At 44.2% G+C, this 25,423-nt stretch overlaps 1 protein-coding gene across 6 annotated transcripts in view; it reads left to right on the top strand.

Moving 5' to 3' along the window:
* The window catches only part of PRPF40B (pre-mRNA processing factor 40 homolog B), a 136,450-nt gene that overhangs the window by 23,369 nt on the left and 87,658 nt on the right, over positions 1 to 25,423 (top strand). For 5 of the 6 annotated variants that reach the window (XM_073614097.1, XM_073614096.1, XM_073614099.1 and 2 more), the window contains exons 4-7: positions 8,448 to 8,519; positions 14,239 to 14,269; positions 15,489 to 15,508; positions 17,287 to 17,340. In XM_073614097.1, coding sequence (XP_073470198.1) covers positions 8,448 to 8,519; positions 14,239 to 14,269; positions 15,489 to 15,508; positions 17,287 to 17,340 — 177 coding nt within the window. The remainder of the gene's footprint in view (positions 1 to 8,447; positions 8,520 to 14,238; positions 14,270 to 15,488; positions 15,509 to 17,286; positions 17,341 to 25,423) is intronic. The other variant, XM_073614098.1, reaches the window with a different exon arrangement.

Here is a 25,423-nt window from a genome sequence, read left to right as displayed (position 1 = left end):
CCAAGCTTAGGGAATGGTTGGGTCTCCCCAGGACCTTTAAAGGGCTGTCTGGAACTGTAACTGATGCCAATGGTACTCAGAAAACATAAAAAAGAAAGGCTCCCATAGTGTCATACTGAATAAAAACGCATTTAATCAAACAAATAAATTTGCACATACAAAGTAGAAGCCATTTAAAAGCGATACAGCATTGTTGGTTAAAAACTGAGCCGCAGCATCTCCAGAGACTTTTGTTCACCTCCTGTGTAATTCGCCCATCCACCTCCTGAGAGGAAAAACGTGATGGCGTCACTGTCGTAGGCTCCACCCTACGCGTTTCGTCACTAGCAGGTTCAACTGGGGAATGGCCAGATGAATAGTGAGGCAGAATCTGACAATTTCATTCTCTCTCGGCACTTAGCAGATTGTCAGATACTGCCTCCAATGATCTGCGCATGCGCAGTGTTGACATCACACCAGCTGATCAACATATCACTAGGAGTGACGTTGCGTACTGCTCATGCGCAGACACAGGGGCATTTTTCGACGGAGGGCATTTCTCGATAGAACACCGGCTGCTTTTTTTTTTTTTTTACATCTGTGAGCAGGGAACTGCTCTTCACTTGTTACATGAATCGTGGAAATGCTGGATTAAGATCGTGTGGGGGTTGAATCGAGATCTTTTTAACGATTAATCATGCAGCTCTACCTTGTTCCTATTTACGCTGAAGATAGTTCTTAATTACATTGCCTGCATGTTTGGGGTCATTGTCCTGCTACATAATAAATTTTGGGCCACTCGCATGTCTCCCTTATGGTATGGCATGATGGACAAGTACAGTGTCTTGCAAAAGTATTCATCCCCCTTGGCATTTTTCGTGTTTTGTTGCCTCACAGCCTGGAATTAACATGGATTGTTTGAGGATTTGCATCATTTAATTTACAGAACATGCCCACAACTTTAAAGATGTTTTTTTTATTGTGAAGCAAACAACAAATAGGACAAAATAACAGAAAAAGTCAATGTGCATAACTATTCACCCCTCTAAAGTCAATATTTGTAGAGCCACCCTTTCCGGCTCTCACAGCTCCAGCTCCAAGTCGCTACTAGGATTTTTACCATTCCTCCTTGCAAAACTGCTCCAGCTCCTTCAAGTTGGATGGTTTGCGCTTGTGAACAGCAATCTTTAAGTCTGACCACAGATTTTCTAATGGATTGAGGTCTGGGCTTTGACCTTAAAGCGGGGGTCCACCTATCTATCGTTTTTTTTTTTTTTTTAGTTCATTCACAAACTTTTCTTCTCAGCATTACATACTCACATATTGTGTGTAATATGTCTGCCTGTGTCAGATTTAGTCAGAAAGAATAACTTATATTATTCACTGCAGGTGGTTTCCATCTTCATTGTGGGCATTTGAAGCCCACAAGCATTTATTTCCTGGATGTGGTGAATGCTGTGCTCCCAGCATTCACCGCTCCTTCCCGCACATGCTCAGTGGCATCCTGGGAAGCCTGAGACTAGCTCCCAGGAGTCTGGGAGAGGCTAGAAACACGCCTACTCCCACGGGAGGAGAACCAGGAAGTGCAAAGAAGAATAGAAAAATAAAAGGTAATTACGGCGATTTAAATTTTTTTAAACGGCAAATCAGCATCTAGGCAAGGAAGAGAATACATACAGATATTGTTCAAAATTTGGGTGGAACCCCGCTTTAAACCACTCAAGTGTTGCTTTAGCAGTGTGTTTGGGGTCATTGTCCTGCTGGAAGGTGAACCTCCGTCCTAGCCTCAAATCACACACAGAATGGTACAGGTTTTGCTCAAGAATATCCCTGTATTTAGCACCATCCATCTTTCCCTCAACGCTAACCAGTTTTCCAGTCCCGACTGCTGAAAAACATCCCCACAGCATGATGCTGCCACCATGTTTCACTGTGGGGATGGTGTTCTTTGGGTGATGTGATGTGTTGGGTTTGCGCCAGATGTAGCGTTTTCTTCGATGGCCAAAAAGTTAAATTTTAGTCTCATCAGACCAGAGCACCTTCCTCCATACATTTTGAGAGTCTCCCACATGCCTTTTCGCAAACTCAGTACGTGCCATTTTGTTTTTTGCTGAAGGTAATGGCTTTCTTCTGGCTACTCTGCCATAAAGCCCAACTCTATGGAGCGTACGGCTTACTGTCGTCCTATGTACAGACACTCCAGTCTCTGCTGTGGAACTCTGCAGCTCCTCCAATGTTACCTTAGGTCTCTGTGCTGCCTCTCTGATTAATGCCCTCCTTGCCTGGTCCGTGAGTTTTGGTGTGCGGCCGTCTCCTGGCAGGTTTGCTGTTGTGCCATGTTCTTTTCATTTGGTTATGATAGATTTGATGGTGCTCCTAGGGATTATCAAAGATATAGATAATTTTTTATAACCTAACCCTGACTTGTACTTCTCAACAACCTTGTCCCTTACTTGTTTGGAGAGTTCCTTGGTCTTCATGGCAGTGTTTGGTTAGTGTTGCCTCTTGCTTAGGTGTTGCAGCCTCTGGGGGCTTTCAATAAGGTGTGTATATGTAATGACAGATCATGTGACACTTAGATTGCACACAGTTGGACATCATTTCACTAATTATGTGACTTCTGAAGATAATTGGTTGCACCAGAGCTTTTTATGGGCTTCATAACAAAGGGGGTAAATATATACGCACATGGCAATTATCAGTTTTTTATTTCTGAAAATAGTTTTATGTATATATTTTTTTAATTTTACTTCACCAACTTAGACTATTGTGTTCTGATCCATCACATATAACTCAGATTAAAAAAATATTGAACTAAAGGCTGTAATGTAACAAACTAGGTAAAATGCCAAGGGGGGGGGGGTGAATACTTTTGCAAGGCACTGTATATGCCTGAATTTCTCTGCATTGAGGTCACCATTGATTCTTATCAAATCTCCAACTCCATTTGCAGAAAAGCAGCCCCAAACTTGCAAGGAACCTCCACCATGCTTCATTGTTCACTGTTGCCTGCAGACCCTCATTATTGTATCGCTCTTCAACCCTTCGTGAACAAACTGCTTTCTGTTACAGAAAAATATTTCAAATTTTGACTCCTCAGTCCAGAGCACCTGCTGCCACTTTTCTGCCCTCCCAGTTTTCTTGCATAATTGAGTTGCTTAGCCTTGTTCCCTTGACCACTTCTGGCCAGACTTCTCTGAACAGTAGATGGGTGTACCTGGTTTCCATCAGTTCTGTGCCAATGGCACTGCTGGACATCTTCCATTATTGCAGGGAAGAACGCATTATATGTCTTTCATCTGTTGCATTAAGTTTCCTTGGCCAACCACTGTGTCTACGTTCCTCAATGTTGCCTGATCAATGGTGTCCTAAATACTGAGAAATATAGGCAATTACTTATCATACTATATATATATATATTTTTTTTTTAAAAGCATTCTTACTGTACAGCATTTTTCACACCTGCCTAAAATGTTTACACAGTACTGTACTTACAGTAAATGACATAAAAATGTAAAGTTAAGCTAAAACTTTCTTTTTAGTTTTAGAGTGAAGAATGGTTATGACCCCCTGTCAGTTTTTTCTTTTGCTGTCTGTCTCATCTCGGGGAGAGTTCCCTTTATTTCTTGCCCCAGTTACACAACAGGAAGTGAGGGGACATCTCTGGTTGTCACCGAAACAGATTTTCGTATTGCCCTGCCCCTTACCTATTGTTCTTGTGACAACTCAGAAAATTTGTGAATTTCCCATCACTTTCCATACCATAGACAATAGTCACCAGTGCAAATAGAGAGGGTGAATCTTTCCAGTGTGAATGCATACTGCAATAAAAAAAAACAAACATTTTTTGGCTTTACATACACTTTAAAGCAGAACCCACTCGCTGTCATGGTGAGGGGATGGGGGCAGGTTCTGTATAGTAACATGTTACATGTTTCTCCCTAACATGCTGCAACTCCAGCTAGAATCGCATTACTGAAAACCGTCTCCTATGTCTTTTAACTTTGGTATGCTCTTACTGCTGCAACTCCAGCCAAAACTAAAACACTGCTATCTTTTTTCTTATGTGTCTCTAATAATGCTGGCATGTTATTTCTACTTAACTGTCTGTAGAGCTGTCCACATTACAATGCTTTATTATCTCCTTTGTCTTACCCAAAATTTTGGCCTGTTTAACTTTAGTGCCCTCTTGATAGTCTGTTTCTGACTTAGGAATTTTGCCCTGTTAACCAGCCAAGCTTTATTACCTCTTGATTGCTAATTGAAATCCACCCACACCCACCCCTATCAGTATAAGTATAAGCTTCTCTTGGGGGAAACATTTGCAAGGGGTACACATTTGCAACTTGGCTCTTTCTCAAAGTGGCGATTTCTTTAAGTGGAATGCACTTCTGACTCTGCACTTCAGCGAATGCACAAAACGAAGGGACACAAGATAAACACTTTGAAAACCAACACAAAGACATCAGGTGACCTTGTTTTCTCCTTTTAACATGCATTCTCTACCACTCCTTTTAACAACTCTGTCCTCTATCCTAAAACTATCTCTCCTTCACCCCTCTTCTCTCTCCCCCCCCACAGCATATATATATATATATATCACCCTCACTTCTGTCCTGTCCTTACTACTGCACCCACCAACTCCTGCTAATTCTAAATCCACACACACTAAAAATCTCCAAGACCCTGGGGCTTGTCCCTTCATATAAATCCCACTCCCATATTACCTCCCTCACCCTCTTGCTTCTCCTAATCTCTGGAGATATATCCCCAAACCCTGGGCCTCCATCATTTAACTGTACCCCATGCACCCATCACCCTGCACCCTCTGGCAGCAGCCGCAATCAACACAATTTAGTTCCCATTTCTATTCTTCCCAAGACCAGACTCTCTTTCTCTTGTGCCCTTTGGAACTCCCGCTCTGTCTGCAACAAACTCACCTCTCTCCATGACCTCTTTATCGCCAACTCATTTAACCTACTCACCATTACCGAAATCTGGCTCCACGAATCCGACACTGCGTCTTCTGCTGCCCTATCCCATGGTGGTCTTCTCTGGAATCACTCCCCCAGATCCAGTGGACATAAGGGAGGAGGTGTCGGAATCCTTCTAGCCCCACATAGCACCTTTCAGGTACTTCACCCACCTCCCTCTCTGTCACTCTCCTTTCGAAGCACACTGTATTTGTCTTTTCACTCCAATTTCGCTAAGGATAGCTGTGATCTACAGGCCCCCTGGACCAGTATCAACCTTTCTTGATGACCTCTCTGCCTGGCTACCCTTCTTTCTTCTGAAATTCCCACAATCATTCTCGGGGACTTCAACATCCCAGTTAATACTAACACTCCTGCCACTTCAAAACTTCTCAGCCTAACATCCTCCTTTGACCTGAAACATTGGATACATGCTCCTACTCACTCAGAAGGCAATATCCTTGACCTCGTTTTCTCTCACCTTTGCACTCCATGCAACCTCTCTAACTATCCATTCCCTCTCTCTGATCACCACCTTATTAGTTTCACTCTCTCCCTTTCCTTCACCTCCTCTCCCTCCAACCACCTTAAAGTTACCCGCAGAAACCTACATCATCTCAACCCTTCTCTTCTTTACTCTGCTATCAACAACCTCTACGACAAAATCTCACCCCTATCCTGCACCAACCTAGCCACTTCTGTCTACAACGCTTCACTTCTAGCCTCACTGGACTCACTGGCCCCCCTCGCTAGACACAGAATCAAGCCCAGACCCCTTCAACTTTGGCAAACAGATGGTACTAGAAGTCTGAAAAAACGTAGTCGTGCTCTTGAGCACCTGTGGCGTAAGACTAAGTCTCAGAGAGATTTCCACCAATATAAATCTGCACTCCAAAATACAATTCTAGCCTCCTCTCTGCCAAGCAGACCTATTTTACTACTCTCATTAGCAACTTATCATCCTCGTCAACTCTTCTCCACCTTCAACTCTCTACGTCGTTCTCCACCGCCTCCACCCGCTAACTCACTCACTGCCCAGGAGATCGTCAATCACTTCAAACAGAAGATTGATACAATTCGCGCGGAGATCTCTACCGTTCCGACACCCTCCATGCTTTACACTTCATGCCCACAGGCACAATCATTATTTCCCTCTTTCAACCCCACCAATACAGACGAAGTTGCTAAACTACTTGCTAATGTCCACCTTACCACCTGCCCTCTGGATCCTGTTCCGTCACAAATGCTACGTTCACCCTCCGGCCCTATGCTACACTCTTCAATCTCTCCCTCTCTTCTGGCATCTTCCCCAACTCTCTAAAACATGCACTTGTCAGACCCATACTTAAAAAGCCCTCACTGGACCCATCCAATCCTAACAACCTACGCCCCATCTCCTTGCTCCCCTTCTTATCCAAACTCCTCGAACGTCTGGTCTACAACCGAGTGAGCGTCCACCTCGCTGATAATAACCTTCTTGACCCCCTTCAGTCTGTATTTCGTCCTCAACACTCCACAGAAACTGCCCTCCTAAAACTAACAAACGATCTACTAGCGGCCAAAACCAATCGACACTATTCTGTACTCCTACTCCTGGACCTCTCTGCTGCCTTTGATACGGTTGACCACCCCCTCCTCCTCAAAAAGCTACACGCCTTTGGTCTCCGTGACTGTACACTTCACTGGTTCTCTTCCTACTTATCCAACCGCTCATTTAGCGTTTCTTATAACTCTACTTCCTCCTCTCCTCTTCCTTTCTCTGTTGGGGTCCCCCAGGGTTCTGTTCTTGGACCTCTCCTATTTTCAATCTACACCGCCTCCCTGGGTCAACTGATGGCCTCCCATGGCTTCCAATACCACCTCTACGCTGACGACACCCAAATCTATTTCTCTACTCCTCAGCTCACTCCCTCTATCTCCTCACGTATCACTAATTTACTATCAGATATATCAGTCTGGATGTCACACCACTTCCTCAAACTCAATCTATCCAAAACCGAACTTATACTTTTTCCTCCCCCATATGCCCCTTCCCCTGATCTCTCTGTCAAAATCGATGGCACAACTATAAGCCCATCCCCACATGCCAAGGTTCTAGGTGTAGTCCTAGACTCTGAACTCTCCTTCAAGCAACACATCCAATCACTGTCCAAATCCTGCCGCCTCAACCTCCGCAACATCTCCAAAATACGTCCCTTTCTAACCAATGACACAACAAAGCTCTTAATTCACTCGCTTGTCATCTCTCGCCTCGACTACTGCAACTAACTTCTCATTGGCTTGCCTCTACATAGTCTATCACCTCTTCAATCTATCATGAATGCCGCTGCCAGACTCATCCACCTTACCAATCGCTCTGTGTCTGCCACTCCTCTCTGTCAATCCCTCCACTGGCTTCCGCTCGACCAAAGAATTTAATTCAAAATTCTAACAACTACGTACAAAGCCATCCACAATTTCGCCCCCAGCTACATCACCAGCCTAGTCTCTAAATACCAACCTACTCGTTCTCTTCGTTCCTCTCAAGACCTCCTGGTCTCTAGCTCCTTCGTCACCTCCTCCCATGCTCGCCTCCAGGACTTTTCCAAAGCCTCTCCAATCCGATGGAATGCCCTACCCCAATCTGTCCGCTTATCTCCTACTTTATTAGCTTTTAGACGATCCCTGAAAACCCTTCTCTTCAGAGAAGCCTACCCTACCCACACCCAACAACTGTATTTTTATTTTTTCCATCAGCTCATCCCCCACAGTTATTACCTTTTGTTTCCACTTGACCCTCCCTTCTAGATTGTAAGCTCTAATGAGCAGGGCCCTCTGATCCCTCCTGTATGGATTTGTATTGTAAGTGTACTGTCTGCCCTCATGTTGTAAAGCGCTGCGCAAACTGTTGGCGCTATATAAATCCTGTATAATAATAATAATAATACAGGTGAACCTTTGTGTCATGTAACTAAAGGTGAACTTAGTCTTTAAGTGGCTTCACTCATGTCACACCATCTGTTGGTTTTACCAAAAGTATTTATAGAGTAAAGTATAACTAAAGGCAAATCTTTTTTTTTTTAGTTTTGGATAAAGTGTAGAGGGATTAGAACCCCTTATTTTTTTTGCTGTCTGTGTCCTTGTTAAGGAAATCCCCCCTCTCTATTTGTCCCAGTTACCATTATCATTGAAAAGGAAAGTAAAAGAAAATCCCAAATTTTGGTTTGTCCCCAGAAAAGTAATTGAGGGTAAATCTTCCAATGGGGACATTGTTTTGGTGATCTGGGGGTCCCCAAGGAATTCACCTAATTTGCTGGGATTTCCTCTCACTTCCTGTTTGGCTATGGGACAGGAAAAGTGAGGGGAAATATCAGCAACGGGACACAGATGATTAAATAAAAAATCAGACAGGGGTTATAACCCTCCCTTACTCTTCCAAGATGAATAAAAAAAGTTTTTCCTAGAATTCTACTTTAATTCAATGGTAAGACTGTTAACTTTTATTCTACTCCACAGCTTCCAAGCCTGGTGCCGCCATTAATGCCAACCCTGATGCTACCAGCAGTAACGACCACAGCCTCTTCAATGGTGAGTATTCTGGGTTTCAGTCTTTTTGTTATAGAAAAGTGGGTTTTACAGAAAAACTCCAATATATAGGAACAATATATAGGTACAATATAAACCTCTTGGAGGAGGATTAATTTCCTAATGTAGTGTGTCCGTATCCTACAAAGATAAATTGATGTTAAAATAACAAGATAATATTGCAGGATTTAATGTCCACAGATGGGAGAATGAGGAGCTGAGTACTCGATGCTATTAAGAACAAAGGCAAAAGAGTGAGGACTGTAATGTAAATACAGTATATTCTGCCAGAGGTTTAAATGACTTTGTGGGATGGAGGAATAAACAGACAAAGGTTTGATGAGAGAGGAAAGTGAATAGGATAGAAAGAATGGGTGGGAGGTTTGGAGAGTCCTGCACCTCCCTGGAGCAATGGTCAGTATGTTAATATCATAAATCAGTCATCCTAAATTCTTGTATGGTTGTAATGTGGATATAAACCCCAACACTTCAACAGTATCTCCGAGGGGCAGCTGACACTTTACCTAAACAAGTCACTCCCTGCTGCTCAGCCCAGTCAGGGAGTGACACTGTTGGAGAAGGTTGTTGGATTCTAAGCAATTTTGTCACTGGGTATGATGTTGCCAGAAACAGATTTACTGGTATGAAGTGGACCTAAAACAAATGTTTTAATAGCAGATATTATATATGTTTATGCCATAGTTTGCATATTGCCCTTGGGGCTTCTGTTTCCATTCAACATTTATCATTTTTTAAGGATATACAGAAAACGTAACATATAATCTAAGAACAAGAGAAGTAAAAGGAGGAATACTTTTGGGTGTGAATAGGCCCCAATGCAAGGCATGACATAAGATGCAATTGGCAGAAGGGAAGAAATTGTTACACTGACATTTGCTAATGATGTCTTTTTGACTATTTATTTTTCATAATAATAGTCCAACTAACATGCCCCAAGTCAGTTCAGTGCAGCTATCTCAAATACATTCTCTTGACAGTTTGTGGCCTATCTTAAATTGGTTGTAAACCTCAAACATGAAATATGAACAAAGCATATTCCTCTATAGTGTGTACTTGTCTCACTTAAGAGCATGAAGTGTCCACATCGTAAACTGCTTACTAGATATAATGTTTCTGTATGCACTCTTTACTTTAGATAAGCACCTAAACAACCACAACATACAGGGATATACAATGTAATACTGACATATAATCACACACATAGGTTGGACTTGATGGACTTGTGTCTTTTTTCAACCTCACCTACTATGTAACTATGTAACTTGAGCAAGTTTATTCATTTTCCGTTACTGTATCTCAATGCTTGCCACACAATTTGCTTAAATATGTATGGATTTCCACATAGTGGAAGCTCTTTGTTACTGCTGCTCTACTCATCTCTCCTTAGTCCTTGCATGGACCATTGTTTGTATCATTTATTTTTTGACTAATAAAATATTTGAACAAGAGCACTAAGTGTCATTTCTGAGTTTTCCTGACACCAAGATAAAAATAATGACAGGGGAGGGAGCTCCGGCTGATTGACAGCCACAGCTCTGTTCCTGTGTGCTTTGTGAAGGGGGTGTGTCCTTTCCCTCCAATCAGCTCTCGGAGCCCTCCTCAATGCGCTCTGCAGAGTGTAAAGGCTCGTACACACAATACGAAAATCGCAAAAAAAATTTTGTCCGATGAACGATCTGCCTATTTTCGGATCGTTAGTACAGTGCTTTCGACAGCCGATTCCGGTTTTTCGTCTGACAAAAGCTGGATGTGTAGACTATAAAATTTTTGTCGTACGTGAACTCAATGTCCGATTTTTGTTTAATTAATACGGTTTTCGTACGAAAAAAAAAGTAAGAGCAAGAATACGCATGCTCAGAAACAAAAGAATACATACAAAACTATTCAACACAGACGTCACTTCTGAAGTTGTATTCTGTCGTATGAGAATTTTCGTATGGTTAGTAACCTCTTCACTTTCCACATGAGACTAGCATGCCACAAAAAAATGGACAAAAGGTCGTCCGAAAATCTAATTGTGTGTACGAGGCTTTACTTCAAAACTCCACTCCCTTTTTTCGTACAGCTCAGCCAAACTTTATAAATTCTAAACTTTGAACGGTTGTAGAGAAGTGAAGACTGCAGATAAACAGGTGCAACTTATGTAGGAGGATTTGTTAATTCTCTGTGTATCACCTGAGGCCAGTCAATTCACTGGGTCTATGTAAGGGTTTACAGCCACTTTAAGGAACTATTTTCAGGAAAGATGTTGTATTGCAGTAACTGTATATTGCTAATACATGTAATATTAGTACTCAGTACATGAAGCTCCTTTTTTTATTTCACATGCTTCTTTCACACATACTGACAAAGCTGTTCAGTAAACGTGAATGTGATAGGGAATGAGACAATTTATTACAGACCAACAGTGTTTTGAATGTTTACTCTTTATTCATCAAGTTTAAACCCTTTTTTTTTTGCAACTGCTCATTCCAGGCAGTTTGAATGTGATTGCTTAATTCTGAACACAGCTACATCCCCAGTTTTAGGAGGGTGTGCACACTTATGCAGCCACATTACTTTTTTTTTTACCCCCCCCCCCTTAAAGATTTCAGTTTGTTGTTCAACTGAGTTGTACAGTTTATAGGTAACATTAAAGGTGGAAAAAGTTCTGAAATCATTTATCTTTGTCTCATTTTTTTACATCACAGAAACCTGACATTTTTACAGGGGTGTGTAGACTTTTTATATCCACTGTGTGTATATATATATATATATATATATATATATATATATATATATGCGCGCAGTTGTGCTCATGAGTTTACATACCCTGGCAGAATTTATGATTTCTTGGCCATTTTTCAGAGAATATGAATGATAACACAAAAACTTTTCTTTCACTCATGGTTAGTGTTTGGCTGAAGCCATTTATTATCAATCAACTGTGTTTACTCTTTTTAAATCATAAAGGCAACAGAAACTACCCAAATGACCGTGATGAAAAGTTTACATACCCCAGTTCTTAAAGTGGAGTTCCACCCCAAAAAAAAAAAAAAAATAGTAATGTGCTTAAAAATAAAAAATAAAAACATTTGGAGAATTTTTTTTTTTTTTTACTCACTTCTAAATGCCTGTTGCTAGGGGGTTCCTCGTAGTCTGCCACCTTCGGTGCCTGGGCTCCTGACGTCACTTCCCTCTGCGCAGGAAGGAAGATGGCCTCTCCACCCTCCCTCTTGTCAATCATCTGGGTCATGTGACCGGTCCCAGATGATTGCGTGGCCAGTGACGGCGCACGGCTCGCGCATGAGCAGTGGGTGCCCGGCTGTGAAGCCACAGCCGGGCGCCCACAGTTAAAATGCCAGCACCGCCGAGCGGAGGGGGGGACAAGCAGGGCTGCGATCCCCCGCATCGCTGGACCCTGGGACAGGTAAGTGTCCGATTAAAAGTCAGCAGCTGCAGTATTTGTAGCTGCTGACTTTTAATTTTTTTTTTTTTTTAAATGGGAACCCCGCTTTAATACCGTATATTGCCCCATGTAACAGCTTGAAGTCTTTTGTGGTATTTGTGGATGAGGCTCTTTATCTTCTCAGATGGTAAAGCTGCCCATTCCTCTTGGCAAAAAGCCTCCATTTCCTGTAAATTCTTGGGCTGTCTTGCATAAACTGCACGTTTGAGATCTCCCCAGAGTGGCTAAATGATATTGAGGTCAGGAGACTGAGATGGCCACTCCACCTTAACTTTATTCTGCTTTAGCCAATGAAAGGTCGACTTGGCTTTGTGTTTTGGATCATTGTCATGTTGGAATGTCCAAGGCGACATGACCATGCAGCCCATCTTTCTTCAAGTGCCTCCTTATTGTGCATCTTGAAACAGCAACACCAAATGTTTTCAGAGAGTCCTATATTTCACCTAAAGTTATTTATGGGTTTTTCTTTGCATCCCGATCAATATTCCAAATGGCAATTGTGGCTGAAATTTTAGTTGGTCTACCTGACCATGGTTTGGTTTTTAACAGAACCCCTCATTTTCCACTTCTTAATTAGAGTTTGAACACTGCTGATTGACATTCTCAATTCCTTGGATATCTTTTTATATCCCTTTCCTGTTTTATACAGTTCAACTACCTTTTCCTGCAGATTCTTTGACAATTCTTTTGCTTTCCCCATGACTCAGAATTCAGAAACGTCAGTGCACCACTGGATGAAAGATGCAAGGGTCTGTCAGAAGGTCCAGAAACTCATTTAACTTTTATACACACTAATTACAAGCAAACAGATCACAGGTGAGGATGGTTACCTTTAATAGCCATTCAAACCCCTTTGTGTCAACTTGTGCGCATGTTATCAGGCCAAAATCACTAGGGTATGTAAACTTTTGATCAGGGTCATTTGGGTAGTTTCTGTTGCTGTTATGATTTAGAAAGAGTAAACACAGTTGATTCATAATAAATGGCTTCAGCCAAACACTAACAATGAGTGAAATAAATGTTTTGTGTTGTCATTCATATTCTCTGAAAAATGGTCAAGAAATCATAAATTCTGCCAGGGTATGTAAATGATTAGAGTTTGAACACTGCTGATTGGCATTCTCAATTCCTTGGATATCTTTTTTATACAGTTCAACTACCTTGTCAAAGGATCTGCTGGAATAGGAAGTTTAACTGTATAAAACAGGAAAGTGATATAAAAAAATATCCAAGAAATTGAGAATGCATGGTCGAGTCGCCAGAAGAAAGCCATTACTACAAAAATGCCACAAAGTACCCCGCTTAAGATACGCCAAACAGCACAGAGACAAGCCTCAAACCTTCTGTCACAAAGTCATTTGGAGTGATGGGACCAAAATTGAGCTTTTAGGCCACAACCATAAACGCTTCATTTGGAGAGGAGTCAACAAGGCCTATGATGAAAGATACACCATTCCTACTGTGATACATGGAGGTGGATCGCTGATGTTTTGGAGATGTGTGAGCTAAAAAGGCACAGGAAGTTTGGTCAAAATTGATGGCAAGATGAATGCAGTATGTTATCAAAAAATACTGGAGGAACATTTGCATTCATCAGCCAGGAAGCTGCGCATGGGACATACTTGGATGTACCAACACGACAATGATCCAAAACACAAGGCCAAGTCGACCAGTCACTGTCATTGGCTACTGCAGAATAAAGTGAAGGTTCTGGAGTGGCCATCTCAGTCTCCTGACCTTAATATCATTGAGCCACTCTGGGGAGATCTCAAACGTGCAGTTCATGCAAGACAGCCCAAGAATTTACAGGAACTGGAGGCTTTTTTCCAAGAGCCTCATCCACAAATACCACAAAAGACTTCAAGCTGTCTTTGATGCTAAAGGGGGCAATACACGGTATTAAGAACTGGGGTATGTAAACTTTTGATCAGGGTCATTTGGGTAGTTTCTGTTGTGATTATGATTTAAAAAGAGTAAACACAGTTGATTGATAATAAATGCCGTCAGCCAAACACTAACCATGAGTAAAAATGTTTTCGTTTTATCAATTATATTCTCTGAAAAATAGCCAAGAAATCATAAATTCTGCCAGGGTATGTAAACTTATGAGCACAACTTTGTATATATATATATATATATATAGGTGCACATATACTTTAACTACATACTGTGATAGGAATGCACTTTTTTGTGTGACAATGATGATTTAAGTTTCTGTGTACACAAGTAATATGTGGATTTTTCTTTTGGCAGGTGACAGCTCCAGGAATAGAGTCTGTCAGTTGTGAGTATTCTGCGCCAAGGAAAGAGTAATCAAGCCAAAAAGGGAGAAATAGAGGAGGGGGTCAACAACATTTTCCACGATAGGTGTAAATTTACAATAGCATATCATAGACCTTAGATCAGTCCCAATTACTGCATCTTCAGACCTCAGATCAGCCCCAGTTCCCCGAACCTTCAGACCTTAAATAGCCCCAATTCCTGCAGCTTTATACCTCAGATCAGCCCCAGTTTGTGCACCTTCAGGAAGGCAGCGGGTTTTCCTTCAGTGCTGATGCTGATAGTTCAAATAGGATGAGGGTAGACAGATGGGCTTCTTCACGTAACAATGCCTGAAGCTGCAGATGGGCCTAGGCTGATACTGGGAGGAAGGCTGGCTCCTGAACCTTAGTGTTAGGGACCGATGTGACCAGAATTATGTGGACTGTCACAGAAAATTCAAGGACAGGTTCAGTATAAATAATAGAATTTATTAAAAGGTAAGTGAATATATACAAAGTAAACACTCCTCCAATATGGCAAACAGTGTACAAACCAGCAACCAAAACCACAGTGACACACAACAGACTGGACAAGAGGGTAACAGGAGACAGAGAGAGCAAGCGGGAAGGGATTCGGCTGCAAGGTAGGGGTCCAGAAACAGATGCAGAGTTCAGGATACAGGATGCAGGCTACAGGAACACAGGTCTGGGCACATGGATAAAATACCAAGGCGAGTTGTGCTAGTAATCACCAGGTTTAAATGTGCTTCCTGCAATCAGTATCAGGTAATGCCTGATTGCAGGAGATGATGTCAACTCTAGACTGCCAAGATTCACCCGCTGGTGGACGCTGAAACTGCAGCCCATAGGTCTGGCAGCCACAGCGCCACCAGCAGGTGAAACCTTTTCTTGACACTTAGAGATGTAAGGCAGGCCTCTCTGAAACATGATTTTGGTGAGTGAGTCATGGCGCAGAGAGGCAGGCCATAGTTTGAAATTGACAGCCCTTAGCAGCAGTACTGTATTTGTGGGGAGCAGGGGCTCAGTAGGAGCCAGTCTGAGCCTGCACACATACCACATGACAATCATCTTGGTGCCACTGGAAGTGACATCACACTTGCCTTAGATTTCCTATCACAGCTGTAGAGTATGATTCAGCTCTTTCACATGTAGATCTCATCTAATGTACTTCTTTGATTTACTAATATTATAAACATTATTTTTTTGTGTATATGTTTTTAGCAGCAGTGCCAGCTCCATCGGTGAGTACCTTAGTAATTAATCTACCCCTAATCACTATATGCAGTTTTACTCTTTATCTTTCCGAGGTTCCATTCACAAAAGCATAATGCGTGTTGTATTTTCAATGCATAGATAAAATAACTGCATGTTTACTGTTTTTTCTGCCTAGGGCTTGTGATTTACACACCTCTGCCACACAGCACAATTGGGTAAATGACACATATTTCCTGATTCAGTTATGCAACTTTCTATGTCACCTTTGTTTTTTCATCCTGCTTACTGGACAATGGATGAATTAATCTTTCTGGCTTTACATTGTGGCAGAGATGTGCTTCATCACAGCCGCCAGCATTGGAAGCTTGTCTATGACTGGTGATACTTCTAGGAGAGATAGAACATTTCAACAGCATAGATTCAGAAAGAAAATCCTCCCAGTGCACATATCTGGATATCTGTGGTATCGTGCTGCACTAGAATACTGAAAAAATCTATAGCCAAAAATTTTTACTTTTTTTTTTAATAAAGTGAGAAAGGGTTAAAACCTCTATTAGTTTTTACTGCTTCTGTAGACCTATTGGGGAGATTTCCTTGTATTTCCTGTCCAGATGAAAGCATATAATATGAACAGTAAAGCTGTTCAATCTTGGCCGGTTAGCAGGAACTGACCAAGATTCGAACCACGTATGGGCAGGCTGAATGTACCCAAGTTGATCAATTGATTAACTTGGGTACACCTAGCCTGTTGGATTTTACATGTGATTATCGCTAGCAGTGGTGTATTTCTGGTGGGGACGACTTTCCCCACCAGGAGAACAAAATGGCTCGGCGGGAGGGATTTCCCTGTCAGCACTGTCTTGTTGCAGGAAAGAAATTTGCTCTGTCATTGGCCGGCCTAAGTGAGGGTGAATCTCCAAGAAACACAGATTGCAATAAAACCACTCTTTTTAGTGCAGTAGGAGAAAGCTAGAACTCCTGCCAGCATTTTATTGCAGTCTTTGTCCCCATTTGAAATTTTCCCACTTTTCACTGGCTGTAACACCCCCTCCCCTCTGTATCCAAAACAAAAAAAATTACTTTAAAGTATATTGAGTAAACTTTCTGACTTTAGAGAAGTTGCAGTGCATGGATTGTATTAGCAATCAACTGGTTGATTTTTCTTGTTGATTTATTGCTTGCTCTCAAAATCCAGAGGCACTCAATAGTCGGGGCCGGTGGCGGTCAGTGGTATAATGCAGGGACAGGCACAGGTCATTGCATGCAGTAGATGGTAAGTGTAATCCAGAAATAGACAGCGGTCAGGGCAGACAACGATCAACAAGCATAATCCAAAGACAGGCAGGAGTCAGGACAGACTACCTGGAGCAAAAGTTCCAGGCAGGCAGCAGTCAATAGAGTAACAGTCTGCAAGGTAAGAACAGTGTATTATGTGGGCAGTGCCAGTGTAGTACAAAACTATCACAAGCCCAGAGCCTTGGGCTTTTGATGTTTAAATAGAGTGCCTAAGACACTGCTGCCAAGCAGAGAGGTGAGGAGTTGCTGCTAGCACTGGACCTATTGCCTGGCTACAGACACCCTGAGTGAGGGAGGAGTGTGGCCATCGGCCAGTCAGCATGGAGGAGGCTTTCCTGTAGGCTGCCGGGAGGCTGTGATAGACGGCGTGGGATTGCATCAGAGAGGTGTTGAGAGACATTCCTGGCAGTTGCTCTGAGCTGCTCTTTAATTCTTTCAGGACATAAATATTCTTCTGAATGTTGATATGAAATATTGTTCTAATGCAGTTGTCTTCTACATTGTGCAGATGCCAAAGATAACTGTGGATGACAAGTCACCCTCTCAGGACATTCCAAAAAAGGTTGATATTTATTTTTGTGCACAGCATGTATTTCATTTTCAGAAACATATTATCTTTTTTGCACAGTACAGGACACAGAACTTCATGTCAGTGGGTTCTATGCAGGCTACCTTCAGATGAATGGATACTGGATAGTAAACTTTGTTAGCGCTGTTCCTACTGCACGCTCATATAACCCCACCCACTCCGTGAGACACCAGTTTTTTATTAGGTTATGGACTCCTTTGGGGAAGCTTTTTTTCTTTTGCATCATTCCTTTCTGTTTTCAGACACTTCTATCAATGTCTTATTGCTCTAGGTAATCTAGCAGTTTCCAGATTGATAATACTCGGTACTGTACTTTAAAGACTGTACCTAGACCACACTGTGTGGGGCCGGCCTATAATGTTTGCTTCATGCACTGGATCCGGCGTTAAGTGCTCACCCAGGCACATATCAACGTGTAGTTAGATACATGGTGCTATACAGGTCTAGGGATGTGGTTCATCTCTATGGTTCCCTGAAGACCCCTTCAGAGTTATGCCCACCTTGACAGGCTAGGCCTGTCACGGTGGATATAACCTTGCCTTCTGCTACAGAGACACAATGGCACAGGAACTTGGTCAGTGCCTGAGTTATAGCAGCTCCTGCATTCCAGAAAAGCAAAACCCCATTCCTTCCGCATCCAGAGTTACCCATCAGGGATCCCCTCATTTAAGCATTTTTGAATCACAAATGCAAGGGAGCTGAGACAAAAGGGCTGAAAAGCATGTGCTCTGCTGATGGCCTACAGTAAACTCAAAACACTGATGAATAGCTGTTCCCTTGTGTCAAACATCTGTGGTAGTGAGCCCTTGCAGATTGCCAACTCGGGGTTCCCCAGGGCACGGTGTCTAAGCCCCAGCCTGCTTCTTCACCAGAGCCCCTGATGGTGGGGATGGACTTGCAGCAAGCTGGAATGCTGCCCCAGGGTACGCCCAGCTGGGTATGCAGAGACCACTCGTGTGTGCAGAGTACAAACAGCAGGAGCTAACAGGAAATCCATGAGCCAAGCCGAGATCAGGATGAGCAGCAAACCAGCACAGACAGTGAACGAAGCCGGAGTCAGAACACCGGTAGTCAGGCACAGGATACACAAGTAACAAGCGAATGGGAGCTGTGAGAGAACTGTGAAGTTGCTCAGGCAACGTGGGCTACACTGAGCATATCTTATATAGGCAAGCAAACTAGGAGGCGAGCCAAGAAGTTATGAAAGAGAAGGAAATAAAAGCCCACAGAATAGCAGGTGATGCCCATTGGTGCGCAGAGCCAAACCACACGTGTGAAAGGAATCAGGGTAGAAAAAGCGTGCAGCAAGGCGATAAAGCACTGCTAGCTCAGGTCAGAGCTGATGTACTAACAATCAGATGTTAGTACAACAATCTCCCCTGCTGTTCTGTTGTGTTCTGAAAGGGGGACACCTCCGCTAGAACACTCTGGTCACTCAATTGGCTGAGAGCACTGAGCGGGACATGGTCAGCAGGCCTTCAGCAGAAGCCGGACAAACAGCTGCCTTTTGTCGGACTGGCTGCAGTACACATGGGCCAAATGTCGGCCGGTTTCTATTGAACGGCCTATGCCATCCGAAATTTGGACGTGTGTATGGGGATGGTTAAGAATACACAAGAAGGAAACTGCAGGCTAACTTGTGACACCTTGCCCTGGCTCAATGTCTTATTATGACACTGCCTCCAAAGACACTGCCTCCAAAGTGCATATAATATAGAGTATCTATCAAAAGTAAATTTTCCGTCACTGTGTCTGATTTCTTCTGGAATTTTCAGCACTCTTAGAACCTTTGGTTTCCAAGGGCCAAAAACGCTACAATTCTTCTCTCCCCCTGACTCATGTTCATGAATCAGAGATTGAACCTCCAAACCTGTTTGGAAGAGCGAAGGGGAAGGGGACGCAGAGATTGTGGTGAAAGCTAAAGAGAGTTGTGCATTTTATGAGTCGCAAGCTATGACTTCTTAACTAGTACTCTCCACAGTTAACACGGTGATTGCTCCTATGTGAACTAGTCTTTGCCTATCAGCACCTGACTCTGCAAAACCAAAACAAGCCCCTATGGGCACTAAGAGGCTTGCAAAATCAAAAAAGACTTTTTCCATCTGTGCACAAATCAACAGTACACTACATGAGGATTGGCCTAATCCTGAAAAGATATTCACTCCTCCTAAGCTCGCTACTGTAGTAGATCTTGCCATTTCAGTCCTAAACAATTACCGTACAGTTCCTGTTGAGGATTTTCCCTGTTGTAAGGATTCTGTTAATAGATGTTTTGAAGCCTTCTTAAAGGCTTCCTTTACCTTTGCAGGTCCAGCCCTGCAATACTGGATTAATTGATTACATGAATCTTTCTTTGATGACCCCGTTCTCTTAGAACAACTGCAGCTGATGCCCTTGGCCTTACTGTTTTGTCTTGATGCTCTTGAGAATGTACTTTGGCAAGTCTCCAGATTGTCTCTTTACTCAGTGCAGTTGTGCAGGATTTTGTGGTAAAAAGTTTGATCTTGTCACAAGCCTTAGACCCCTATGTCATCCAAGCCTGTCTAGAAGCCCCCTCACAACAAGTGGTAACCTTCTCTCCTGTCAGTGGTAGGACATCTTTTGGCATTTGTGACAGTCTGGATCCAAGATGTCCTAAATCTTTGGGTTCAATCTGTCATTTCAAAGGGGTGCGAAATAGAATTTCTATCCTTCCTCACTTTCTACCTTCCAGTCTGCCAGCATCAGATCAAAAACAGGCAGATTTGCAACAAATTCAGTTACAAGGAGAGGTTGTACCTGTCCCTCCAGCAGAAAGGTTTCAAGGTTTTGTTAAAAAAAAAACACCCACATCTAAGTCCTAATCGCTTATGTAGAGATTCAGTTAGTATGGTTTTATTCAAACCTATTCACAGTCCCCAGAACAAATAGAGGCATCTTCCTAACGTGGACTTAAAATCTTTATACAGAATCCTTCATATATCAAAATTCAGTATGGAACCAGCAGGATCTGTCATTGCTTCTGTCAGACAAGGGGAGTTTCAGACATAAGTAGACATACAAGATACCTGTCTACACATTCCCATTTTCCCCTCACATCAACACTTTCTGCATTTAGCTGTGGGAGACTTCCAATTTGTAACACTACCAGTCAGACTCTCCTCAACATCCTGAGTGTCAAAAAAAAATGCTCCTCTGTGAACACAGGGCATTCATGTCACAGGGTATAACCTTCTACTGAAAGAGTCCTCAGCCACAATCTTGTCTGCCAATTTCCACAGGAAGAATGAGTTTCTTCAAACGTTTGGCTGGTTAATCAACTTTCCAAAGTCTGCCCTCCACCTTTAACACTGTCTAAAATACCTGGGTTTAATTTTGGACATGGGCTTGGCTAGAATTTTCCTTCGTCCCACATGCGGACCCTCAGATCCAAAAGACCCCCTCAGTTGGCTTCTGCATATGGGTTCTGGGTCTAATAGTAGTCTCCTTTGAGGTAGTTCCCTTGTCCAGTTTCACTTCAGATCACTTCAGCTGAATATCTCCACCTCATGAAACAAACTGATCCACTCTCTTGATTGTCCTATGCATCTATCCAGCCATACAAAGATGCCTCTGACATGGTGAATCACTAATTCTGCCGTGGAGGTGGGAAACTCATTCCTTCTCATGCCCAGGCAGCTGGTGACATGGGTGCCAGCCTTACGGGCTAGGATGGAGTTCAAAACTTCCTAACTATTCATAAAACTATTCATGAACGCTGAACCCCCCTTTTGCAAGGTCACCCAGTTAGGGTACAGTCGGACCATGCCACAGCAGTTGCCTACATAAACCATTAGGGGGCACCAGAAGTTGAGCTGCTGAAAAAAAGTGATAATTTCTTAGGTGTAATTTCCTATTCTAGCTGATGCTGCTGTCCGCATTCCTGGTGTGGGCAATTGGCAGGCTGACTTTCTCAGCTGCCAATGCCTACATTTGGAGAAGTGGTCTCTGCACCCAGAATCTCTGTCGCAGACAGGGATAACCAATTGTGGCCTGGTCTGGATTTGCAGTAGATGCCCTGGCGATTCCTTGGATTCTATGGAGGCTGATTTATGCTTTTCCTCTGATAAAATTTCTCTCTTGAGTGCTTTGCAAGATAGAGGAGCTTCTGGTGATCCTCATTGCACCAAATTAGGCCAGAAGAATGTGGTACACAGACATACTGGTGCTCGAGTCTATGCCTCTTGCAAGCAGACCAGGCTTGGTGCAAGGCCCTCTATTCCATCCTGCTCCGCAGTCGCTGGCTTTAAAGTAGAAGTCCAACCAAAGCTCATTTGCTGCCCCCTCGTTTGCCCCCCCCAAAGCTGCTCTGCCCCCTCACAGATCAGCGCTCCAATGAGCATGGAGGGAGATGAGCAGAGAGCTGCGACTGACAGTCTGCAGCTCTCTGCTCACGGAGCTGTGAAAACCGAGCGATCTGCGATGTTCGATTGCTTGGTTTTCAGTGCAGAGGCGTCGGGGGACAGAGGCAGCATTGGACCGATGCTGCATCCACCAAAAAAAAAAAAGAAACCCTTATTTCTCTTGTAAAAGCATGGCTGTTAAAACCCGGGTCCTGAAGGATAGGGATATCTGTGACTCTGTTCCCTCCACCCTACTCAAAGTGAGAAAATCTTTCTCCTGCAAATGGAAGACTTGCTTTGCCTGGTGCAAGGACAGGAAGCTGAATCCCAGGGAATACTCTGTAGTTCATATTTTGGTCCTGAGTGGCATCTCACCTCAAGTACCCTTAAGGGTTAGGTTTCTGCCTTATACATTTTTTCCAGAACTGCTCTTTTTGCAATCCTTAGCCAAGACTTTTCTTTAGGGAGTTGATCTTAACCTGGTGTTCTTAGCATGTCAGAGACCCCCCCCTTTGAGCCGATCAAATATATTCCCTTGGAATAACCTAACATGTAAGGTTGCCTTTCTGGTGGACTTATGATCTGGCAGGTCTCTTGTTAAGAGCATTTTCTTGTTTTGACAAGGACATGGTGGTCTATAGACCAAGGCATTCTTTTCTACCCATGGTGGTCTCTCTCTTCCAAATCAATATTGATATTGTCCTCCCTTCCCTCTGTCCTGCTCCAAAACACCCCAAAACGCTGTTCCAAAACTGACTCAATTTTCATCTTTCCTGCAGGCCCTCGTAGAGGACATCCTGCCTCTATATCCATCATTGCCAGGTGGAATCAGACAATTTATTTATGGGGCCTATGTCCTTAATGTAAGGGTTCCTCCTTTCCCTATCAGACCTCATTTCAGCAAGTCTGTTGGTGTCTGTTGGGCTTTATAGCCTCAAGCATCTGTATTCCAATTTGCAAGGCTGTCACCTGGTTCTCAGTTAACATTTTCTACAGGTTTTACCAGGTGGATGTTCAGGCCTTAGCTGATGCAAACTTCAGTTGAAAGGTGCTTCCAGATATTATCTGAGTGTTTTTTCGTCTTCCTTAACCCTTGTGTTTTTTGTGGGCCTGTTGGCACTTCTGTTTGCTATGTTGTTGCTTACCCCTCAGTTACTTTCTTGGTGACATCCCATGGTCCATGAGTACAGGTCCTATGTCCCATTCTGTACTGTAAGATTGAAATAAAGGGAATTGACTTACCTGTAAATTCCTTATCTTGGAGTACAGTATATGGCACAGGTCCCTAACCTCTGTCCTTCTGGGGCTACTCCTTATTGCTTGCCTAAAAAACTGGAATCTCATGCAATGAGTGCGGTTAAATGAACATACAGTAGGGGTGCCCCTACTGTCCAGTCACCTGAAGGTAGCCTGCATATACAGTGGCTTGCGAAAGTATTCGGCCCCCTTGAACTTTTCAACCTTTTGCCACATTTCAGGCTTCAAACATAAAGATATAAAATTTTAATTTTTTGTGAAGAATCACCAACAAGTGGGACACAATTGTGAAGTGGAACGAAATCTATTGGATATTTTAAACTTATTTAGCAATTAAAAAACTGAAAAGTGGTGCGTGCAAAATTATTCGGCCCCTTTACTTTCAGTGCAGCAAACTCACTCCAGAAGTTCAGCGAGGATCTCTGAATGATCCAATGTTGTCCTAAGGCTGGGTTCACACTGGTCCGACAAACGCTCCGACATTGGGAGCTCATGTCGCATGACGTGTGAAATTTAATGTTTCCCTATGGGAGCCGTCCTAACTGGTCCGACACAAGTCGTTCCGACTTTAGAAATGCTCCCTGTACTACTTTGGTCCGACTTTGATCCTACTTCAGCCTATTGACTATCATTGAAGTCGGATCAAAGTCGGATTGCCGTCTCGCATGATCCGACTTTGGCACGCGACTTGTGCTCAGATCATCTTGAGGGGGAACTCCGCGCCAAATTTTAGATAAAAATCCGGCATGGGTTCCCCCTCCAAGAGCATACCAGGCCCTTGGGTCTGGTATGGAACTTGAGGGGAACCCCCTACGCCGAAAAAGCGGCGTGGGGGTCCCCCCCAACCCATACCAGACCCTTATCCGAGCACGCAGCCCGGCCGGACAGGAATGGGGGTGGGGACGAGCGAGCGCCCCCCCCCTCCTGAACCGTACCAGGCCGCATGCCCTCAACATGGGGGGTGGTGCCTTGGGGGAGGGGGCGCGCTGCGGCCCCCCCACCCCAAAGCACCTTGTCCCCATGTTGATGAGGACAAGGGCCTCTTCCCGACAACCCTGGCCGTTGGTTGTCGGGGTCTGCGGGCGGGGGGCTTATCGGAATCCGGGAGCCCCCTTTAATAAGGGAGCCCCCAGATCCCGGCCCCCCACCCTATGTGAATGAGTATGGGGTACAGCGTACCCCTACCCATTCACCTAGGAAAAAAGTGTCAATTTAAAAAAAAACACTACACAGATTTTAAAAGCATTTTATTAGACAGCTCTGGGGGTCTTCTTCCGACTTCGGGGGTCTCTCCGGTTCTTCTCCACGCTCTCCGGATCTTCTGCCGGGCTCCTCCGCTCTCTTCTGCTCTTTTGCCGCTCTTTTGCTAAAGCGGAGGAGCCTGGTCTTCAATCTTCTGCCTTCTGCCTTCTGCCCTCTTCTCCTGATGTTGACACGACGCTCTCTGGGGCTAGAATGCTCTCTGTGCGCTCTGCTCTGACTTATATAGGCGGTGACCCCGCCCCCTTATGCCGTCACAGTCCCTGGGCATGCTGGGACTGTGACGTTTTAGGGGGCGTGGTCATCACCCGATGACCACGCCCCCATATGCCGTCATAGTCCCAGCATGCCCAGGGACTGTGACGGCATAAGGGGGCGGGGTCACCGCCTATATAAGTCAGAGCAGAGCGCACAGAGAGCATTCTAGCCCCAGAGAGCGTCGTGTCAACATCAGGAGAAGAGGGCAGAAGGCAGAAGGCAGAAGATTGAAGACCGGGCTCCTCCGCTTTAGCAAAAGAGCGGCAAAAGAGCAGAAGAGAGCGGAGGAGCCCGGCAGAAGATCCGGAGAGCGTGGAGAAGAACCGGAGAGACCCCCGAAGTCGGAAGAAGACCCCCGGAGCTGTCTAATAAAATGCTTTAAAAATCTGTGTAGTGTTTTTTTTTAAATTGACACTTTTTTCCTAGGTGAATGGGTAGGGGTACGCTGTACCCCATACTCATTCACATAGGGTGGGGGGCCGGGATCTGGGGGCTCCCTTATTAAAGGGGGCTCCCGGATTCCGATAAGCCCCCCGCCCGCAGACCCCGACAACCAACGGCCAGGGTTGTCGGGAAGAGGCCCTTGTCCTCATCGACATGGGGACAAGGTGCTTTGGGGTGGGGGGGCCGCAGCGCGCCCCCCTCCCCCAAGGCACCACCCCCCATGTTGAGGGCATGCGGCCTGGTACGGTTCAGGAGGGGGGGGGGGGGCGCTCGCTCGTCCCCACCCCCATTCCTGTCCGGCCGGGCTGCGTGCTCGGATAAGGGTCTGGTATGGATTGGGGGCGACCCCCCACGCCGTTTTTTCGGCGTAGGGGGTTCCCCTCAAGGTCCATACCAGACCCAAGGGCCTGGTATGCCTCTGGAGGGGGAACCCATGCCGGTTTTTTATTTAAAATTTGGCGCGGAGTTCCCCCCTA

Source organism: Aquarana catesbeiana, linkage group LG02 (assembly GCF_042186555.1).
Source record: "Aquarana catesbeiana isolate 2022-GZ linkage group LG02, ASM4218655v1, whole genome shotgun sequence".
NCBI classification, from domain to species: Eukaryota; Metazoa; Chordata; class Amphibia; order Anura; family Ranidae; genus Aquarana; species Aquarana catesbeiana.
This window is presented reverse-complemented; position numbering and strand designations above follow the sequence as displayed.